Genomic DNA, 14,398 nt, shown 5'->3' with positions numbered 1-14,398 from the left:
AAGAGAGACAACCGAATACGCATACATACCATAAAAATTCGTAACATTGAAATGACAATAGGCAGGCTGGTGTTTGTGTTTGAGTGTATGTTTGAGCATGTGTAGCAATTCGATTGTGAGATTTAATATTCACTCACTCATATGTGTGCTCTTTTTAGTGTTCGATTCGATGTATCAGTATACGACAACACAACACTGAATACGGGATGAAAATGCGCCACTGGCATAAGTATTCGGATTTCACATCGTAATGTATATTATATTATGTGCATATTATATTTATATACATCATCAAAATACTATATCGAACGACATAAATGCCGTTTTCATAACGTACAACGGCACACACACAGAGAGAGAGAACACCAAAGCTAGATATATGTACGTGTGAGTAAGAGAGCTATAGAAATAGATATGAAGAGGGAGAGAGAGAGAGAACAAGCGACAATGAGATGAAATAACGTTCAGATTATGAAATTTGCTCTTGAGCTTTCTCTAATCGCCACACATTCCACATATCACAACTGTCCCGTCATCTTAACCACCCTCAATAATTGGATATTTACAAACGCCAAGGCTATGGATACGGATGATACATGTGTAAATGCAAAATGCTGTGCGAATGTGCATCGGGCGCGAATTATAATAGGCAAATACATTCAATGTATTCAAAACAAAAAAAAACACTGATGAATGCAATATGTAAAGTTTTCATTACGTACGAATGCCGAACAACTGAATGGACGTGATGATTGTAGCAGCTCAGTATGCTTGTCAACACCGAACAACGAAGAAAAGTTAAGCCAATCGTACTTTCCAATGGCATCAATGTCGCTGTCATTGATGCTGCTGATGCTGCTGCTGCGATTTCATGGCCCGAACAACACACGTACCACAATTATACAATCATGATGTCGCGTAAATACACTGAATTATCTTCGCATCAGTTTATGTACATCTATTTTTTTCTTCTTTTCTGTTCATTTGTGCTCTTTCGCACGGGTCGATGTGTATACAACATTTCGTTGGATGTCGTGCGAGCTCTTTCAACCGAACGGGTAGCAGAAGCAAAAAAAAACGCATACACAATTGAAACATTGTTATATTATCGAGCGAAGGATGTAAACGGTGAAATTACTATATTTATTCTCACCACATCTTATTTACTATATGTTTGACTGTTACCTATTTTATTGAGGAAAATGGTTTTTGGTGTCCGGATGGCAAACCATTTTTCTGATTGATGAACACCAATCGATACATATATCATGCATTGTTCTAACAAATCAGGTCAATTTCGATGCAAATGTGATATTATTTCAATTATCATTAATCATCTGGGAATTAAATACAATTTATCATTTCATTACGTACTGCATATATTACATCTTGTAATTTCAACCCCAATTACATGCGAAACAAATCCCAACCGTTGTCCACTTGCCATTTTTTTTTCTTTCTTCAAGGAGCATTTTTTTCAAGGCACTCCACTTGTTTTGGATTTTTCTGAATTCAGTAACGACCATCACATAACCTCAATCCGTTTGACATTTTCATTGCGGCGGTGTCGGCTGACTGGTTGTTGTTGACAATTAAAATAGCAAAGAACGCGTTAGTAGGTTAAAAGAAACAAACATTATTTTGTTTCATAAATTTTTGAAAATAATTCGGAGAAAAACAATGAGATCGCATACGAAATAAATGAACAAGACAAATACATTAGAGAAAAAGTGCATCCATAGAATTTGTTTAGAATAAAAGTGAATTTATTGCAGTTTAAATTGGCACCATGTTTTCGGTGTGTAGGCAAACACATCCGGCAACCGGTATCGAACACTCAATATCTTGTCGATTTTTTAACAATTACGAAGAGAATATCGTGACGGCCGGTGCAAATATACTGAAAGTATTCCGAATTACACCCGATGTTGAGCCAAATACGACGGAAAAATTCAGCGGTAAGTTTCGCGAAAAAAGAGAAAAAAAATGTCTGTAACCATAAGGTGTTGAAATGTGTCAATGGTTTTTGTTCTTTGTAGATCTTCGGCCGCCGAATATGCGCTTGGAATGTGTTGCAACGTATGAATTATTTGGAAATGTGATGGCCATTCAGTCGGTATCACTGTCAGGATCACAACGAGATGCTCTTTTGATCGGGTTTAAAGACGCTAAACTATCGGTCGTTCAACATGATCCAGACAATTTTGAACTGAAAACATTGTCACTGCATTATTTCGAAGAGGAAGACATCAAAGGTGGATGGCTCGGCAATTATTGTGTTCCCATCATCAAAGTTGATCCCGACAATCGATGCGCGGTTATGGTCATCTATGGCAAAAAATTGGTGGTACTTCCATTCCGTCGTGATAGCTCACTGGACGAAATCGAAATTCAAGATGTCAAACCCATGAAAAAGACACCATTACAACTCATTGCACGTACACCGATTCTCGCTTCATACATAATCGCATTGAAAGATTTAGATGAAAAAATCGACAATGTTATTGATATCGAATTTTTGCATGGTTACTACGAACCAACACTTCTCATTTTGTACGAACCGGTTCGAACGTTTCCCGGGTAAGCAAATTGAATTTCACTTGGAATTTTCAACATTTTGCCATTTCTAACCATTGGTTCTCGATTCCAGTCGAATCGCTGTTCGAAGTGATACCTGCACAATGGTCGCAATTTCACTCAATATTCAGCAACGCGTCCATCCTATCATCTGGACCGTTACCAGTTTGCCATTCGATTGTCTCAGAGTTTTGTCGATAAAAAAACCAATCGGAGGATGCTTAGTTGTTGCGATAAACTCGTTGATCTACCTGAATCAGAGTGTACCGCCGTACGGTGTTAGCTTGAATAGTATCGCAGATCACAGCACTAGTTTTCCGTTAAGTAAGTCCAGGCGTAATTAGTAAGAAAAAGGATATTTTTGTATTAACGAGAGGGAATTTCATTCACAGAGCCACAAGACGGAGTGAAAATCAGTTTGGATTGCGCTCAGATAGCATTTATTGGTGCTGATCGTTTGGTACTATCGCTTCGTGGTGGCGAATTGTACGTATTGACACTATGTGCTGATTCGCTACGATGCGTGCGAAGTTTTCATTTTAATAAGGCAGCGTCAAGTGTACTGACCTGTTGCGTAAGTTTAACTTTGTTGACATTTCACTTTTTAAACTTACACTTTTTTTTTGCAAGCAAAGCTGTTTTAATTCATAGTGTCATTTCATATTCTAAATTCAACTTGTATCAATGTGTATGAATCATGCCAATTCAACGTTATGAATTGCATTTTTCATTGGCACCAAGTGTAAATAATCTTCACTGAAGATCCTAATGATTGAATTCAATTTCAGATGTGCGTGTGTTTGGAAGAGTACATCTTTTTGGGATCTCGTCTTGGAAACTCTTTGCTGGTTCGATTCACTGAAAAAGACCAAAACACAGTTATTACAATCGATGACTCGGACATTTTGGGCAAGGAGAAAGAAAAAGGTACAAAAGATGAGAGAATTGAGAATTTATAGGGAATTTCATGAAATAGCGAATTGAGTCAGATGAGATGTAATTGCAAATAAATAATCAATTTGGATTGATCTATTTTGTAGAGACAAATAAACGTGAGGAAGAGCTGGAAGTATATGGAAGTGGCTTGAAGACATCTGTCCAACTGACTAGTTACACTTTTGAAGTTTGTATTCCGTATAAATTGCTATTGAATTGAAATTGAGCTATGTATATCAGTGTACTAATACCAAATGGCATCATTTTGAACTCACCAGGTGTGTGACTCTTTGGTGAACATTGCGCCAATTGGTAGCATGACAATTGGAGAAAGAGGAGTCAACGAAGAGGAGGAAGGTAAAGAAGAAACAAAAGAATCTAGTGAAAAGCCAGAGTTGGAGATTGTGACATCCAGTGGCCGTGGAAAGAATGGTGCACTTTGTGTGCTCCAGCATTCAATCAAACCGGTGATGCTTACATTTATTCCGTTCCCTGGTAAGTTGTGTTTATTCCAATTTCGAAACGAAATGTACAGAAAAATAATTGATAACCAAACTGAAATCAAACAATTCCATTCAAAGGTTGTCATGATGTATGGACAGTTTTCAATGAAGCACCACAAAAGACATCAATGCATTCATTTATGATATTGGCTCAAGAGGCGTCAACTACGGTAAGGATTTGAGTAAAATTAGTCGATTTTCTTAATTGACTAAGTTTTTTTTTTCGTTAAAAAGGTGCTTCAAACTGGTGCTGAAATCAATGAAATCAACAACACTGGATTCTGTTGTAGTCAAACTACCATTCACGTCGGCAACATTGGCCGTTACATTGTCCAAGTGCTCAGTCGGAGTATACGTTTGCTACAAGGCATTCGACTATTGCAGAATATTCAAATTGATAGCGACAGTCCAATTGTTCAGGTTTCAATTTGTGACCCATATGTTTGTGCTCAAACACAAAGCGGAGCAGTCATTACATGGGCTCTGAGAGATTCGAAAGGAATGTCACGGTTGGCAATGAATAAAAATGCCATCAGCAGCGTAAGTAGAGATTTTTAATATAGAACAATTGATTAGCGTCCAAGTTAATGCCGTTTATTCATGTAATTTTAGTCACCGGCGGTCATTGGATTGTGTGCTTACAAAGATGTGTCGGGATTGTTTACGACTAAAGTGGAAGATTATTCTGATCCGAATTCAACTACTAATCAATCATACAACGGTTCTGGATTTGGTTACATGAAGCCAGAGCCCAGCAACATGAAAGTCGAAGATGAAGAAGACTTGTTGTACGGCGAGAGTGGCAGTTCATTCAAAATGAATAACGTAAGTATTTCCAGCATACAATCAAGGATCCAATGAAGCAAAAAATGCTTCCCATTGAATAAAAACTCACGCATAACCTCAATTTTAGTTGGCCGATCTGGCGATACCATCAAATACAAAAAAATCCGACTGGTGGAGGCGTTTTATCCAACCGAAGAAACCATCATTCTGGCTATTCGTTATCCGTGACAATGGCAACATGGATATTTACTTTATGCCCGACATGAAATTGGCTTACATTGTGAATAACGTTGGCGAAGGCAATCGATATCTCTCCGATTCAATGGAATTTGTTCCGTTGATGTTAAGTCAGAATGGAAATGCCAACATGGATGGATCATCGTATCAAACGTGCAACATGTCTACGATGCCAACGGAGATCTTTATTGTTGGGCTTGGTTGCTACGGCCGTCGACCGTTACTATTCATACGAACAAAAGTCGATTTACTTATCTATCAGGTAACATTGGATTTTAAACATCTAAAAAATGAGTCACTTTCAAGACTTTCCAATTTTAAATTATTTATTTCTCTGTCACTCTGTTCCTCCTCTGTCACTTTAGGTTTATCGCTATGCTCGTGGGCATTTGAAAATTCGATTCCGTAAAATGCGCCATGGAATGATGATTCCAATGTCTGACAATCCGGCTAAAATGGAAATCGATGAAGAGGGTCTCATTGTTGGTGTCACCAATCGCATTCGAACTATTCGATATTTCGGTAACTAATTGACTTTTTCTAATTAGGATTTTTAATTTAAATTTGTTTTTGTTTAAATAGAAAACATTTCTGGCAACAACGGAGTGATCATAACTGGTGACAAGCCACATTTAGTCATGTTAACATCAAACGGTGAATTACGAACGCACCAATTCCATCATCAAGTGGTTATGAAAAGTTTTGCTTCGTTCAATAACTTGAATTGTCAGGGTGGATTGATCTATTTTGATCATCAAAGCAAACTACAAATCGCAAAATTCCCACATTACTTAACCTATGATTCACACTGGCCGCAGAGAAAGGTACCGCTGCGTTGTACACCAACTATGATTGTTTATCACAAAGAAAGTAAAGTCTATTGCGTGGCAACCTATACCGAAGAGGAGTGTAGAAGCTACTTCCGTTTCAACGGTGAAGACAAGGAGTTAACTGAAGAAAATAAGGGCGAACGATTCATTTACCCAACGAAACCACGTTTCGAGGTGATTCTCGTGGCACCATACGTATGGGAAATCGTACCGGACACATCGATACAACTGGATGATTGGGAACATGTTGTATCATTCAAAAATGTTCACTTGGCTTATGAAGGCACACGCCATGGATTCCGCGAATACATTTGCATCGGAACCAATTACAATTACAGCGAAGACATTACGTCCAGAGGACGAGTACGTTACTTTTGATATTTTGAATATTTTGATTCTTTCGAAAGTTTGTACTTTGGATGGACCATTGTAGACAAAATAACATTTTTTCTAAGTTTTGACTAAGAAAAAAAACTTTTAATTTCAGATTTTACTATACGACATAATCGAAGTTGTTCCCGAGCCCGGCAAACCGTTGACAAAATTCAAGTTCAAAGAAATTTATGTGAAAGAACAAAAGGGACCGGTGTCAGCAATTTCACATGTGCTCGGTTTCCTTGTCACGGCCGTCGGACAAAAGATTTATCTATGGCAATTGAAAGACAACGATTTGAATGGAGTCGCTTTCATCGATACAAACATTTTTGTACATCAAATTATTTCGATAAAATCATTGATTCTCGTTGCTGATATGTATAAGTCCATTAGCCTACTTAGATTCCAGGTAAATTTGCGGGAAATGAGAGAGTTTACCATTTTTTTTCCATTCATCTTCAATTCTCATTGAATTTCATTCCAAATCACTTACTTTTGAATGGATTTAATTTATCGTTACTGATCGGTTTTACATTGAATTGTCTAACAGGAAGAATATCGAACTCTGTCTCTCGTATCGAGAGACTATAACCTGATGAATGTACTGAATGTCGAGTATATCGTTGATAGCACGAACTTGGGATTCATCGCATCGGATATGGAGGTAAGGATTTGAGTAAAATTAGTCGATTTTCTTAATTGACTAAGTTTTTTTTTAAAGGAAAATTTCATTTTATTCATGTATCAACCCGAATCGAGAGAGTCATACGGAGGCCAGAAGTTGTTACGCAAGGCTGACTATCACTTGGGACAACGAGTAAGCTCCATGTCCCGTATTCAGTGCAACTATACACGTATTTTGAATGCTAACTATGATAACAAGCACACCACATATTTCGGTGAGTTTACGAGAGACTTACTTTCATGTTTTTGAAAGCCACCTACAAGAATTGGTTTTCGACTTTCAACTAATTTTGTTCTAATTAATTGTTTCCATCTTGGTTATTTCAGCTACGCTTAACGGAGGTTTAGGATATCTACTTCCATTGCCTGAGAAAACCTATCGTCGATTGTTCATGTTGCAAAATGTGTTATTATTGCACATTGAGCACTTGTGTGGTCTCAATCCAAAGCAATATCGCACAATTAAGACAGCCCGTCGTTTGCCTACCAATCCAACGCGAAGCATACTCGACGGTGATTTGATTTGGATGTTTTTGTATTTGCCCATCAACGAAAAACAAGAAGTGGCCAAGAAAATCGGAACGAAAATGGAAGAAGTTATGGCTGATTTGATGGAAATCAACGATGTGACCTCGGTGTTCTAAGACGCCCAAAACCTTTTACTGTTCGTCACTTAATCGATAAGCTTAATTTTATAGATGAAAAACAAATTATTTCAAAAATGTTTGAAAAGACAAAATTGTTTTCTTTTCCCTCCTGACTTTTTTTTTTATTACAGTAAAAATATGATAATATATGGACATGATTTTTCGGCTGAATTTATGTTTTGAAGAAGTATTCACGTTCAAATTTGGCAAAGTCCTCTTCGGTGAACACATCTTCTTCTTCCTTCTGTTGTTTCTCAGGCACAACATAGTGACCCGTTCGTGCCCTTCTCAACATCAATTCTTTTGTCTCTTCGTCGATTTTCAGGTCATTGTCCAGAGCCAACAATCGTCTCACATTCTCCTCGGTTCGGTCTTTGCTTCGTTTCATTTTGTCTTTCGCCTGTTTTACTGTGAATTTCTCTGTGGTTTTGATTTTATTCACTTTCTCTGTGAGAATGAAACAAATTTTTATGTTGAAATTATCTCTGTATTGAGGCAACTAAAATTGAAGCTTGAAATAAAATATTCTTACGTTTAGTTTGATTCTTCCCAGCTTTCGTTGTTATTGTTAAACGTTTTTGTTCCGGGATCAAGTCAAATATCGTGCTCTTCGTGTGCTTTTTATTTGTATTCGGTTTGGTTTGCTTTGATGACAAACTCGATGGCAAATCATCTTCAACGAGCTCAAGACAACGCTTTAGAATTGATCGAGACATTTCTCTCAATTTAATTATAAAAACTCAATGAATTTGCGTGTTTCTTTAAACAATGTTGATTTATTTGTAATTTGTCGGCAATATGAGATACATGTGGAGTTGTTTATTTCAATGTGTCATTTCAATTCAAAAATCAGACGGCAAAAAAATGCAGGGGTCGCTAGTGTCAGTATGTCACTCACAGAATGGTCGGTATACGTAGATTCTTGTTGAAATTCAAAAAGTATTGATGCTCAAGGATTCGTTTTGCCGAAATACGATCCAGTGGATTGAATTTAAACATTTGCTTCATCAAATGGATCTCCACATTTTTGGCACCTTTGATCTGAATTTTTGAAATATTCAATGAAACGAATGCAATCAACTAAATGCTTCCGCAAAATGAAGGTAAAACTTACAATCGACTTGAGATGGTTTTCTTTGTTCACTGGCAAACCAGAGAAATAGTACGGCAAATGTGCGACCTCGGGCCATGTTTGCTTATCTGGTGCTCCCAACACTCTGTGAAATGATAAATATTCAATTGGTACATTCGCCCAATAAACCAATATGAATCCTAATTTTGATGGACTCATTTCAATATTCCAATGGATTTTGCCTTTGAGATTTTACTTAATTACTCACCCAGCAATTTTGTACATTAGTCCAATCTCAGAATCAGCTTGGAACAGCGGTTTGCGTTGAAACATTTCAGCAAATGTGCAGCCGATGGACCAGATGTCAATTTTTGGCGTGTATTGACTTGTGCCCAAAAGAATCTCAGGCGATCGATACCATAAAACAGTCACATTGCGTGTATACACCTTCTGAGCTACTTCAAAGGCACGACCTGCATCAAATCCAGTAATCTGCCGGATGAAATTTAGATTTGTGAATAAAATGGTATTAGTTATTTGGAATTTTGATGGAATATATTTCTCAAACTAATGATGTATTGATAAAAAATTGTGTATTTACCTTAATCACACCCTTGCGAGTGATCAATATATTTTGCGGGCATAAATTGCGATGAAATATACGACGTTGATGGCAATAGGCGATGCCGGTTGCAATTTGATATAAGTAGCTTTGAATCACTGCTTGTGGAAAGACAAAATTGCCAGGCAATCGAACCATGTATGTTTTCAAGTCCATTGGTATGTATTCGAATTGAAGTGCAATGGTCATCCGATTCCAAAAGACATTTTGCAAACGAACAATGTTTGGATGTTTGAGCTCTTTCAACAACGATATTTCACTGAAAATTGTCGGAAAATATTTTCAATTTAATTCGATTCAACTTTCAAGTAAACAACAATTTTCTTCCACTTTTGAAGTGTTCATGCATGCAACCAAAATTTCCAATGGAATTTTCGCTATGAATTTGTTCCAAAATAGTCAATCTTACCGTATGGCTGAGCCTGGTATTCCTTCTGTCGCAACACTATGGCTGGTTTCCTTCAAGATGACCAGCCGGTTGGTGAGAATGTGTCGTCCCTTGTAAACATCATATTCCGATGTTTTGCGGATTTTCTTCACGATTTTAATGTATTCCATCGTTGTGACCAAAACACTGTAGCAAAGCACACTGAATTGATTTGCAATTGCCTTCCATCTCGAAACCACCAAACTGACTCATCGACTAAAACCCATTTAAATTTGCCTCGCAATGGAATCTTTGTTTAAGTTGATTCAAAGATGAACCGAGTCCAATGCCGTAGCGATTTGAATTCACTCCATCTACATTAGCGCCGCTCATTCTCCAAACGTCAAACCGAGCAATTGCAATAGTTAACCGTCACATCTGTCAAACATTGCTACCGTAGATATTTGGCTCGCAGTGCGTCAGCACAGTATGAAAATATAAACGAACTTTCGATCGAAGAGCAGATTTTTTTATTTTTTTTTACTAATTTAGCATTTTTTTTTCAATATTTCATTCACAATGAGTTTGTTGTCCGAAGTGATAAATGTGGTGAAAGAAAGTGAAATATCAAATGCACGCGTGAGTCTGAAGAAAATCAATCAGGAGATACGAAATTTGCAAAATGAATCAAAGGTGTATTTGGAAGAGAATTATGTCGAATTCAGCGATGCGGTAAACGAGAACAGCGAATATTTAGATCAAGCGGACGGTTTGTCACGAGAAGTGGAGAAATTGCTTGACGGCATTGATCGTGATGCAAAAGATGGAATATTGGCGGCTGCCGACGATGTACAGCGGTACTTGAGAGAGTTGGAAGAAATTCGAGTCGGTCTACGTGTGAATCAACGTCTATTACGTATCGAAGATTTGTTCCAAACATTGGACGAATTGAAACAGAGACAATCGTTCGGTGAAATTCGTGACACCATCAATGAGTTGCGCGATGCAATCTTCGACGAAGAGGACAAAGAAATCATACGTGAACTATCGTGTTTCCAAAGCATGAAGCTAAAATGGCATGTTGAACATGAAACACTGCTTGCTACACTACAATCCCAGTTCAATTCATTCGTTCAACTGCAGGAAAAAGTTTTTCAAAACACCAAATGCGTTACGGTTAAGGTGAGCAGTGATAAGATTGCATTGCAAGACATTCTTCACATGCTGTTTGAAACGAATTTCAATGCACAACGCTTGTATACGTTTTTCATTAAGAACGTTTTCGAGCCTATCATCACGCGGCCAGTCAGTTTTGAAGTGAATAAATCGGAATCGAAAGAAGAACGATCTGGAATTGAATACAATAGCTTTACATTATCGTTCAGCACCAAGCCGTACATTTACGGTGAATCAACGAATTTACGGCCACACTATAAGCATGTTTTCAATTATCTAACGAAAGTGTTGAATATTTTGAGTAACATTAACATTAATTTGCCGAATGATAAATGGATGTTTCAACAAATGACCGAACGTGTTGGCGAAGAATTCTATAAGTTGCTCATCAATGAATGTTTAACATACGCCATTCCGGATACGATTGAAGGCCTTAGCTCATCCGAATTGGCTAAAGAAATTAAAGAATTTGATCAATTGCTAAAAAATTATCATTTTATCAGCGATGAAAACGCGATAAAACTCACCGAATTCGCTGATAAAATCGATGTCATTTTTAAGAAACGTTTTTGTTTGAATATTGTCAAGAGTGCCGTAAATATAATGCAAAAAGATTTACACGAAATGCAAGTGGTCGATGAAACCAAATGGAATGGCTCATTTCCACGCTGCATGGTATCACGCAATACGTTCGAGCTCATTGATCTGATGGAAAAGGTGTTGAGAGAAGCAAACGATTTGTCCGGCAAACAAGTGGAGGAATACGTGTTGACCGACATTCAAGAGCGATTGCAAGCAACGATACCCATGATTTTGGAACAATATGCATCGGAAACCATTACGGCACATGGCAAATTTCTACAAACCATACCACAGCAAACGGCTTTGTTCCATAACAACTGCTCGTATTTGGCTTGGTGGCTCAACAACTGTGGCAAAGATTCAGATAGTCCAGAGATTGCCATCGAACGGCGTGACAGCATCGTTTCCAGTCTACAGGAACAAGGTTCGAAACAATTTGCTCTGCAAATTGCCAATCAACGCACGCAGCTAATGGAAATTCTTAAAGAATTTGGTAGGTGAAATAGTTACACATATATTTTGCTAAGGTTTAGACACTCATTCGAGTTTTGGACTTTTTTATTCAATTTTTGGAATTTTTCTTCTTTCTTTTCTTCAGATCTAACCGATTCGATGGTTGAGCTGGGTCCACAAGCCTACAAAATCGTGCGTCAATGTATGCGACAGTTGGATCTATTGAAAAATGTCTGGCAAACAATTCTACCGGAGCTGGTGTACAGCAAGAGTCTAGGCACTATTCTCAACGATTTGTGTGATGAAATCATACGAAAGGTGGTAGCACGCGAAGATATTTCATCGTCCGTTGCCAATGGCCTGGTAAACATCTGTGAAGTGATTCTCGAAAGAGGACCAACGTTGTTTGCGGTAAGAATAAGCACTTTGCAAATTCAAATCGAGGCTTTTCATCAACATTTGATCGTGGTTTCAATCAAATTTCCTAATTTCATTCTAGGATCCACTTGATGTGTCGATCTATGTAAAGCACTGGGTCAAACTACAGCAGATCAAGATGATTCTGAATGCATCAATGGCACAGATTGCCGAACAATGGGCCGATGGCAAGGGACCACTAACGTTAAATTTCCGTGCAGAGGATATTCGCCATTTAATACGTGCCTTATTCCAAAACACGGATCGACGTGCTAATGTCTTGGCCACAATAGTTTAATGCGAATGCATTGATCAACATTCAACCATTTTCATCACATTCATTTTTTGGGAAACATTTTTTTTTGTTATACAATTTGAAAGCATCCAAATCAAAAAGAATTTGTACTCAAATAAAATTTCATACAAGAAGAATAAAACGAAACCATTTATATACACACTCAAACTGTTTATGCCAACCCTGTGTCTTTCACTTGACACGTTCACTCACATATCAAAACTCTACTATGACATCACAGTCTCATTGCAGTATAATCGTTTGTTTACAAAACAACACGTTCGACCATAGTTCCGCAGGAATTATGAATATTTTAGTCAAAATGTGAATCAACCGAATAAAAAAAACCAAAATATTACGAATCGTTTGAAATGTCGAGGTTTTGCAAGAGATACTTCTGTTGCTCGGTGGTTATATTGATTCTAATTTTTATGATTTATTATCGGTATTTTGGGCGTTTTCAAGTTGATCAAATTGTTGTTAGCTCTGACGAATTCATTGCCGTCGCCTATGTATTGGAAGAGGATGACGAGAATAATCGTCGTCTACATAACGAACATCAACTCTTGAATCTAACCAATTTTCAATATAAATTGCAACCGACCGATGACGTCTGCACATATGGCGATGATTTATTGGGTATGACGATTTCTATGGCGTTTTTTTTTTCTTTCAATAATTCAATTTCATTTGAGAGAAGAAGAAACAAGAATGAAAATTCCAATTTATTTGCCCCAGCCATTTTAATAGTAACTTCTTATGTTGGTCACGATGAAGTGAGATCGGCACATCGAACCGCAATCAGCTCTGCCATCCTACGCAAATTGAACGTGGCACGCGTGTTTTTATTGGCCGAAATTCCGGAAAAGGAGAAGTTTATTACACAAGAAGCGGTTGAAAGTGAGCATCGACACTTTAATGACATTGTTCAAGGTGAATCATTGTTCAATATCCCATCATTACTTCATTTTGTGAGTAAAACTTCAACGGTTTTTGTCATTTTGCAGGGAATTTCCATGAAGCATACCGCAACTTGCCGTACAAGCACATTATGGGACTTCGATGGGCCTCATCTCACAAGTGTCTCCATCCAAAATACATCGTCAAAATGGACGATGACATTGTGGTCGACCTTTATCATCTGATTGAATACCTTTTGGATCAAAATCTCGACAACAACGTAGATATGTCCCACTTCTTATCGGGTTACATTTTCCGAAACGTAGTACCAATACGAAAACAACAGAATAAATGGTTTGTTTCAGAAGATGAATACAGCGGCAATGTGTATCCAGATTATCTCTCCGGATGGATGTACGTGACCATTCCACAAACTGCCAAGACGCTAGTCTCAGCTGCATCCGAAACATTTACACCGATATTTTGGATCGACGACACATGGGTGACTGGAATTTTGAGAGCCAAACGGCACATTCCCATTGATGATTCGCTCAATGAATTTTTCTCGGCCAATTCCGAGTTCCTTGACTGTTGTATCACAGATATGGAAAAGCATCAATACAAATGCCCATTCATAGCTGGTCCAAATGGTGGTGATCATAATCTAATCAAAAAGTATCTCGAAGTAGTTAATAAGTATTGCTTGGCTGACTCCAGTGACTTAAAACAAAACTCATGCACAGAACGAGGTGAGAATGTACCGTCACTGAAAAAGACATGCGTCGGCGGTGACAAACATCTGTTGAAGGAAAGCCATGGTGCAGCTGTTGTTAGTGCCATTAGATTATAAATTTAGAAATTGCCTTTTCTTTTTGTGCCTTTGTTACAAACTGACAATATATTCCAAATGTTCTTAACCATGCCTTAAATCGCCCAAAA

The 14,398-nt window shown here is 37.7% G+C and overlaps 5 protein-coding genes across 5 annotated transcripts; 3 read left to right on the top strand and 2 right to left on the bottom strand.

The window, feature by feature from the left end:
* Positions 1-895: 895 nt before the first annotated feature.
* Positions 896-7,667, top strand: LOC129565122 (cleavage and polyadenylation specificity factor subunit 1). The gene is made up of 17 exons (XM_055439616.1): positions 896-1,958; positions 2,040-2,580; positions 2,651-2,901; positions 2,970-3,151; positions 3,366-3,504; positions 3,618-3,700; positions 3,792-4,008; positions 4,095-4,186; positions 4,251-4,556; positions 4,629-4,841; positions 4,930-5,301; positions 5,405-5,561; positions 5,622-6,232; positions 6,357-6,653; positions 6,795-6,908; positions 6,966-7,143; positions 7,256-7,667. Exons 1-17 carry the CDS (start codon positions 1,790-1,792, stop codon positions 7,570-7,572), a joined length of 4,239 nt encoding a protein of 1,412 aa, XP_055295591.1. The 5' UTR covers positions 896-1,789; the 3' UTR covers positions 7,573-7,667.
* Positions 7,668-7,670: 3 nt separating this feature from the next.
* Positions 7,671-8,405, bottom strand: LOC129565130 (active regulator of SIRT1-like). The gene is made up of 2 exons (XM_055439626.1): positions 8,108-8,405; positions 7,671-8,022 (listed from the first exon to the last, which is right to left on the bottom strand). Exons 1-2 carry the CDS (start codon positions 8,289-8,291, stop codon positions 7,748-7,750), a joined length of 459 nt encoding a protein of 152 aa, XP_055295601.1. The 5' UTR covers positions 8,292-8,405; the 3' UTR covers positions 7,671-7,747.
* A 53-nt stretch (positions 8,406-8,458) lies between these two features.
* On the bottom strand, positions 8,459-10,025 carry LOC129565128 (cyclin-dependent kinase 1-like). The gene is made up of 5 exons (XM_055439623.1): positions 9,679-10,025; positions 9,249-9,528; positions 8,916-9,139; positions 8,690-8,792; positions 8,459-8,616 (listed from the first exon to the last, which is right to left on the bottom strand). The coding sequence occupies exons 1-5, from the start codon at positions 9,825-9,827 to the stop codon at positions 8,470-8,472; spliced, it is 903 nt and encodes a 300-aa protein (XP_055295598.1). The 5' UTR covers positions 9,828-10,025; the 3' UTR covers positions 8,459-8,469.
* Positions 10,026-10,046: 21 nt separating this feature from the next.
* On the top strand, positions 10,047-12,721 carry LOC129565124 (centromere/kinetochore protein zw10-like). The gene is made up of 3 exons (XM_055439619.1): positions 10,047-11,887; positions 11,993-12,258; positions 12,347-12,721. Exons 1-3 carry the CDS (start codon positions 10,216-10,218, stop codon positions 12,560-12,562), a joined length of 2,154 nt encoding a protein of 717 aa, XP_055295594.1. The 5' UTR covers positions 10,047-10,215; the 3' UTR covers positions 12,563-12,721.
* A 73-nt stretch (positions 12,722-12,794) lies between these two features.
* Positions 12,795-14,311, top strand: LOC129565126 (lactosylceramide 1,3-N-acetyl-beta-D-glucosaminyltransferase-like). Its single transcript, XM_055439621.1, has 3 exons — positions 12,795-13,198; positions 13,298-13,492; positions 13,567-14,311. Exons 1-3 carry the CDS (start codon positions 12,931-12,933, stop codon positions 14,307-14,309), a joined length of 1,206 nt encoding a protein of 401 aa, XP_055295596.1. The 5' UTR covers positions 12,795-12,930; the 3' UTR covers positions 14,310-14,311.
* The last annotated feature ends 87 nt before the right edge of the window (positions 14,312-14,398 follow it).

This window comes from Sitodiplosis mosellana, unplaced genomic scaffold (genome assembly GCF_009176505.1).
Source record: "Sitodiplosis mosellana isolate CC-2019 unplaced genomic scaffold, AAFC_SMos_1.0 Smas_scaffold_2, whole genome shotgun sequence".
NCBI lineage: Eukaryota > Metazoa > Arthropoda > Insecta > Diptera > Cecidomyiidae > Sitodiplosis > Sitodiplosis mosellana.
This window is presented reverse-complemented; position numbering and strand designations above follow the sequence as displayed.